The 7673-nt window shown below is 39.7% G+C and overlaps 1 protein-coding gene across 1 annotated transcript in view; it reads right to left on the bottom strand.

The window, feature by feature from the left end:
* The window catches only part of ITSN1 (intersectin 1 (SH3 domain protein)), a gene marked incomplete at its 5' end in the record, with an annotated part of 11335 nt that extends 4078 nt beyond the window's left edge, over nucleotides 1-7257 (bottom strand). The window contains 6 exons of the mRNA XM_010084992.1: nucleotides 514-635; nucleotides 1171-1383; nucleotides 3024-3191; nucleotides 4536-4719; nucleotides 6108-6214; nucleotides 7136-7257. Of these exons, the coding sequence (XP_010083294.1) occupies nucleotides 514-635; nucleotides 1171-1383; nucleotides 3024-3191; nucleotides 4536-4719; nucleotides 6108-6214; nucleotides 7136-7257 (916 nt within the window). The remainder of the gene's footprint in view (nucleotides 1-513; nucleotides 636-1170; nucleotides 1384-3023; nucleotides 3192-4535; nucleotides 4720-6107; nucleotides 6215-7135) is intronic.
* Nucleotides 7258-7673: the final 416 nt, after the last annotated feature.

Genomic DNA, 7673 nt, shown 5'->3' on the forward strand with positions numbered 1-7673 from the left:
ATTTCCAGCTTTCACTTTTTAACAACAGTTAAGCTTGCCAGAGAAAAAAAATCACCAGCTGAGGTTTTGAGGCTGCCATTCTTTTGACTGTTTCGGTCTGAACTGAATCACATTAAAACTAACTGGGTTTTGTTTGGTAGGTTTTTGCTTCAAGTTCTAATTCTGATCTGTTCCTGAATCTCATTAAACATACAGCTACCCAAATGCTTGCACTGGACAAACGGATGTTAACAGATGAAGACAGGATTGCATCTTTGGGCTTCCTTATACTAACATAACATGATGTGAAATACGGTCTATCTATCAGCTCTCCTAGCCATTTCACTGTTGGTCCTAGGAGAATTCAGAAAAAACCTCCTTTTCATATATGGAGTACCCCCGTATTCCCAAGCAGAAAGAATTCTCCAGTCTTGTAAGATAAACTGATAGGAGACTGCCACGTATGTGTACATCGTATACATTTGCACCAGACTTTTCAAATTCAGCACTAACATGGCCTGTGCAGGTACTCACCTTTCATTAATGCTTTCAGCCCGGAGCGTATAGACTCTGTCAATGTGGGAGATATGGAAGATGGGCTCATCTCCAGAAGGGTCTGTGGGCAATTTTACTAGTACCTCATTTAGAAAAATGGGCTGCAAAACATTAGGCAAAGCTGGAGTTCTGCTGCACAGTATCCAAACAGATGCATTCAACACAGAGCAATTTACAACAGATTTATCTTGTGCCTGCAGTATCTTTCCCCTTCTGCCTGCCTCCCATCTTTCTTCAGATATGTCATTTTTTGAATTTTCTTATTATCAAAGATATAGGTGCCTCCAAAGTCTGGGAACATTTCTCCTGAAGTAAGAAACCAGCCTCATTAAGCATAGCAATCTCTCCTTTCCCACAAAGAGCAGGAAACACTGCTCTCCACATCACTCCCTGACACATGTGACCTCTGTTGAAGAGGTTGTTTCCGCAAAACTTCAAAAGCATCTTTTCTTATCTCGCTAAAGCAAGCAACCAGCTTTCTCATCATCAGTCCCTGGAATCCCCAGCATATGCTAAAGCTTTCATACCTCTTCTATATAAAGGCTATTGCCTGCACGTACAGTATGGGAGCTGCTGCCTGCTATACGCACTGTTAGCATACAGCCATCCTAATTGCCATTTCAGAGTGGTACTTACAGTTTTGTACATTTTGTATTGCAGATTAGACTTGGGGCTGAAGACCTTGTCTGTGCCAGAAGAGCCAAGAGGTTTTATGATCTGAGTCAGGAGGAGGAAATCGTTGAACAGAAAGCCATACAGTTCCTTGTTACTCTTGGCTTTATAAAGTTTCCCACTGTGCAGAAACTTGCGTGGTCCCAAGCAGTTTGTAACAGAATTAAATACGAGTTGCTGCAAAAAGTAGAAGAAGAACAACAACGCACTGTATAAAGTAAAACAATCGAGGTTCCCCTGAAAGAGATCAAATACAGTTTTGAGTCCTGACATTGGTTTTAATTTGTGTCACAGGGGTGATGAGCAATGTCTCTGTCTTGCGCATGATAAGCAGTGCAAGTCATAGAAATGCTACATGAAAATTAACTTTAGGCAGCTCATCACTTGCATGGGGCATGGCCTGAACAGTCAGAGAAGAGCCAAAAGCATTTGTGCCTCCTTTGGAGTTTCTCTGTCTCGTGCATGCATCTCTGTGAGTGGAACTGAGCTGATGACGACTTGTCCTGGATTAGCAGCAGTTACACAAATGGCACCTCTGAATGCTGAGCTTTCTTAACAAGGCCTGGATTTCTGAATTGTGTTTGATTTTCACCAATTAAAATATACCAAAGTAATTCCAGATGGCCTGCCTTTGGGTACCCATGATACATGGAGTTAGAGGACAGCTGCTGACCAGTGGCTGGAACTGGCAGAATTTAAGACTCACCTGGAGGTTTTTACCAGATGAGTAGAGGCTTGCCCTTTCCTAAAATGTCATTTTCATGTTTATTTTTACTAGGTGATGGTATGGCTCTTGGCATCGTAGATTGCCAGACAGATAGATCTGGAGTGGCTCCTTTTAGCGATTACAAACATTTCAGTCAGAAAACTGGGGAGGGATTCAAGGCTGCTACTGGCATTACTGCATCAGCAAGCAGCCAGTTTGTTTTTCAGGTGATATTTTTGGTGTTCTAGGTCAAGACATCATGTACAAAAGATAAAAGCAGCCATCTTCCTTCAGGCTGTAGTTATAAGACAGTTGTATGTGACTTTGACCCTTCTGAAATTGTCATACCTGTCTGAAACAGATTTCATAAGATGAAATGCAATGTTTGCCGGTTTATAAACCGACCAGTGCTTTTTTTTTTTTTTCTTTAAATCTTCTAGAACTGAAAACTTAACACGTGCTGTGAAAATCAAGTTGTGATCTGTCTGCCTCTATTATCTTGATCAATAATAGAGAGGCCATAAAAATGTCTTCCATCCTTTTGCAGGATATACTGACACAATATTTCCTTTGTAGTTTCAGGAGAGAAGCTTAGCATGTTACCTTAAAAAATAATATGCGATGGTAGGCAGTGATTCTCTCTGTAAAGTCTTGAGAGAGACTTGATCAGTATTCTTGAGTTTCCAAAATGCATACAAAGTTTTATCACAAAAAAATATTTTCTGTGATTAAAGCACTCCAGGATGGTCGGGTATAGCTTCAGGATGAGATACAGCAGTACAATAACCACTGTATTACAAAGAGCTACGAAACCAGAAAGTTGTGGTTGAAAATTGCAGCACTGAACCTGGCACTAGCCCAGAGGCAGGCAACTAAAGCAGCATTTATTATATAGAAGGCAATAACACAAGCAGCAAAAAGGATTACGTGCAGGAGTGAAAGGGAGCCAAAGAAAGATGAAAATAAAGGACTGAGGACTATATGACTTGATTAATTACACTGTTTGTCCCCTGATGCAGTGCAATAAGTGAGCCATGGTTTCTTCCCCACCGGCAGCGAAGTGCACCCACGTTTGCATTACTCCAGATAGAACTTTTTTTTTTTTTTTTACCTCCGACAGGCCTTCACACTGAACATGAGCCTGGATCCACTCCAGCCTATCTGAATTCTCCTTCTCCCGCACTCCTTCATTTACTTGTGAACATAATTCTTCTGCTTTCTCAAGAGCATGCTTCAAGTGACTGTGGTCTGGATGGTTTTCAGGAGTGTTTTCTATTATCTATAGATAAATAAAATACATTAGCCTTTTCTGTTATCTGCAGTTAAAATGTATTTATACTGTCAGCCCCACACCACTGTTTTATTTCTTTATTTTCACCAGAGCCAGCCAGCATATTTCAAATTTATTTTCCTCCCTGACAAACATGAAAAATAGGAGACAAAGTCACAATCTGTTTGTGAACAGCTGAAATGAATGCCTGCCTGCAGAGCCTTTACATTAGTACACTGCTCACTCTTCTGACATAAATACGCAAATTCCAGACATAAACGGAAAAATATCCATAACTGTTTAAGGAATCTCTTAAATGTCAGTATCCAATTTACAATTCTTTCCTGCGAAAGTCTTGGGCCAAGTTCAATAACATTATTCAGGATGGTAAGCATTAGGCAGCAAATGAAAGTTAGGAAAGGGTCGTAAGTCATCCTGCAATGTAAGCTGCGCACTAAGGTAACTTGCAACAATTTGACACTCCGGCTTGCAGACCGAATGTTTTTTACCTGAATTTTAAAGTTTTCATTCAGCATTTACTGCCTTCTGGTTCCTTGTGTGCACGTTTCATCACTCTTTCTGACGGAAATCCAGAGTCATTTTGCTGAAGCCAAATGAGTTACCACATTAGCTCTAAGTGGGATCAAACATAAAAGGATACCCCACATTCCCTAGCACTTCAGATATCTAACAGCGACAAAGCTTGACAAAAATAGGGTAACTACCCTGCAATTAAGCTATAAGCAAAGCAGCATCAAAAACATAATCTTTGCAAAAGAACGTACATTTTTAATTATTAGTGGGTATCTTGTTACCCGTTGCATAGGCTTTAGTAGAAAACTTGATAGTGGCATTCCTTTACAGCGAGGATCCATTGCTAACCTCTGAAACATTGGAGAGGTAAAATGGTGTTAGTCAGTTTGTTTAAAACGCTGCAAAGTTACCTCCTCCAAGAAAAAAAAAAAAAAAAAAAAAGGTAAGGCAACAAATGAACGCCATGCCTCAGCTAAATCTGTTCTTAGATCACAAACAATGTCAGTGCAGTAGAATTTATTGGTTTTTTTAGAACATATTCTTCACACGCCTTGCCTGTACAAGAGAAGGGACTTTTCTTACTGTCCCAGCATTTTACAGCAAAACCATTATCAAACAAAATATTTTACGGCTCTATGGTTGTTTGAAAAAATGTATTCCTTCAATGAAAACATGTACTCCTTCAACGTGTGCTCAAGTCTGAATATTCTTCATTCTAGCCCAACACAGAGCACCATCTGAGACTATGTGTTGCAAATCAGCGAAACAATGAGCTAAATTTATGGTGTACAAATTCGTGGTGATTGCTTCTTTTCTTACTTTAACAAACTCCTTGAACTCGGGGACTTCATCCGTTTTCTGCTGGATGAGTGCTGCCCCGTTGAGCTGGCAGCTACAGAACCGAATGTAAGGCTGCATGTGTGGAAGCTGAGCTGTCAGTATGTCACCAATCATTTTCACTGGCATCTTCTCTCCAGACATCTTCTTGCGCACACGCAAAGCCCTAAACAGGAAAAGGTCATGTGTGTTTTATAAGTAGACCACTGAAGAATGATTCCTCATTTATGAAATAAATGGTTTGATTCTTATTCATTATTGAAATAAAGAGACCCCTGAACAATAAATAGATCAGCCACTAGATTTACTGCATATTGTAAGAATACGGTAATCAAGATTGCACCCTCAGGCAACAACATTTTTCCCTCTTCTGGTCACTGAACTGTTATTTGACGTTAACTTAATGCAATGCCAGATCAGACACAATATAAAAAGGAATGTAATTTCCGTTTTTATTAGTTTAAGAAGGAGAACAACAGATATGTTCTTGAATAAGGGATAAAAACCTTACCACTACTTTAAACTCAAAGCTACTTCTAGTTTTTAGCCTGGTTTCCCAAGGAAAGGAGGTTTATTGTCATTGAGCTGCCTGCATTTGTCCTACCACTGTCATAACTTTCCAACTTGTGGGCCATTTGCAAATACATTTTACAAAAATGGAGGTATCTCCAAGTTACGGACCTGATGAGCTTAAGGGCCTTTTACAAACTAAATTATTATAAAATATAAGTTCAATGAAAATTAGCAGCTCAGTAGGGAAACAAGGAACTTTACTAATCCTCTTGCTTATGCAGATGCCAATTTAACTCCATCCTTACTCAGTTTCTCTGGCAATAACTAGATGAGCAACCTGCGTGCACGTGCCTCCAAACGCTCCACAGCATTTACTGTCTTGCTGAAGCAGTAGGGATGGGTGAGAAGGATGCAAGTAGGAGGACTGGATCCATCAGAGGCCACAGAGAATGAAGGGAGAAATAAGGGTACTTGCACTGCGTGGAGTTTCATGGTAGAGAGTTGGGGTTGCAGTACTTGGAGACTCTGGAAGGAAGGGTGCTGGGTACACTGGACACAAATCCATAGGAAACCAGGCGTTGTTGGCACTGTTGCTTACAAAACAGTTCAGCCAGGTGCTATAAGCCTACAGTAACTAAAGAAATGCATCAGCTAACTCAGAATAAGGGAGGCAGAGGCTGTTGTGCCTTGTTTTGCATTCGCAGATAATAGGACTGGAACTGGGCTGTGACAGAAGAAGAAAAAGTCTGTGACAGGACTGTAGGTACCCTTAGCAGGCACTGCTCTTCAGGAGAGGTTGATCTTGCCTCCTGGAGCACATGTACACCAAGAGCAAAGTAAGGAAATACTGGTTTTTTCTCAACAACAACAAATATCAAACATTGTTAATATTGTGCTTTTTCCAACAAGGAAAAATGCATGGCCTTTTTGGTCACTACTTGCATAAGTGGCAAATATTTTCATGCAGCTAAAAGGAGAAGCAGGGGGGAGGTCCATGGTTTTGTTATTGCTAAGTATGGGGGGAAATAAAAACAAACTTACTTCAGTAGTTTTATATTGCACATAATCAGCTCCTTCCAATTAACAAAAATCATAGCAACTTCCTTTTCTGTTAGCAGCTCAGATTCCATTAGTGGTTTCTGGAAGATCTATAGATTCAGAAAATAAAGCAATTTAGAAAGTATATGTTAAGTATAATCAAAGTGACTAAGACTCGTGATGCTTGCTTCCTTAGTCTGGAGGTGAGAAAATCAGAGTAGTACTTGATGCTCAGTGGAACAGACTTCAAACATGCGCTGTGCCCTAGAGATCCATAGTGTTCGCTGATAATATGTTTGTGAGCAGCATATGGCTTTAAAAGAGACTACTCTAAATTTGTGTTGGTGGTGTTCATTATGACCTGGATAATCTGTTTGAAACTTGGGAATTTTAGTGAGAGGTGTCCTGCAAAATATCCCAGGATTACTTTGATAATACAACTTAAAATACATTTTACTTTGGACTCTTTCATGGAACTTCTGATTTATCTCATAGGTCTCAGGTTTGCGAATCTTGACCTTTTTTTTTCAAAAAAGGGCTTTCCCTCTCTGTCAAAAGAATTGTGCAGGTCAGTTGCCTGGATGAATTCCCTTTTTTTCCACATAAGAGATGCACCTTGTAATATCTAAAGAAAACCAGAGTAAGTGATAACTAAGTGCCACTGTAAACACAGAAACTGGCACATAAAGTGCTTCAAGCTTTAAGAACTTACACATGAGAAATAAACTTTCAAAATCAGGAGTGAAAAGGGTTTACTAGCATGATACTTTAAACATCAGTGTTTTGGTAACAGTAACACAAGGGCTTAGCATTAGTTGCACCCACACACACCCATATATGCATATATCTCTAAATATAGCTATAGATATAGATACAGATATATATATATATATGAGAAAAATTAATACAGATCATCCCGAGGAAGTCAAACACAGCAGTGATATGAGTTTGCACAGTGACATTATTGATCCAATTTACTTTAAAAAGATGAGTGATTAAACCCTGCTCCTAAAGCTGCTGTGCTCTCTTACCTCTGTGACCAGCTGCAGATCATTTACATAGTTCTCTTCCGTGACAATGAGCTCATGGATGTATCCCTGCCTTTTTCTTTCGGTAGGCGTCAACATATCAAGAAGATGCAAGTCTGCACACCCTGAAAAACACAAAAGGATCCTAGATCTTACTCACCGTCACTTGCAAATTGATTCAGATCTGCAGCAGTTCCAATAACGCTTAAGGAACAGTAACTGCTGCCTGTTCACTTAATTCACATGTAATGGCACAACACTAACAATGCTTCATCTCTTCATACTCAAAACATTGCATTTAACACCTTTTTAAAAAAAAAAATCAAGCCATTTCTAAGTGATAACTTTTCTCTGGTGGCAAAGCTTAAAAGTCCTTTCTCACTCCTACCAGCCCATTTCCAACCCCACTCCAAAATTCACTGTCCCCTTTAGTTGTGTCATTCAACTGGAACCACACTGTCCGACAAATCCCCAAATGGATGACCATTAGTAAAAAAGGGGACAAAGACTTCACCTGTTACTACTGACAGAGAAAATGCAG

Source organism: Pterocles gutturalis, unplaced genomic scaffold (genome assembly GCF_000699245.1).
Source record: "Pterocles gutturalis isolate BGI_N339 unplaced genomic scaffold, ASM69924v1 scaffold24975, whole genome shotgun sequence".
Lineage (NCBI taxonomy): Eukaryota > Metazoa > Chordata > Aves > Pterocliformes > Pteroclidae > Pterocles > Pterocles gutturalis.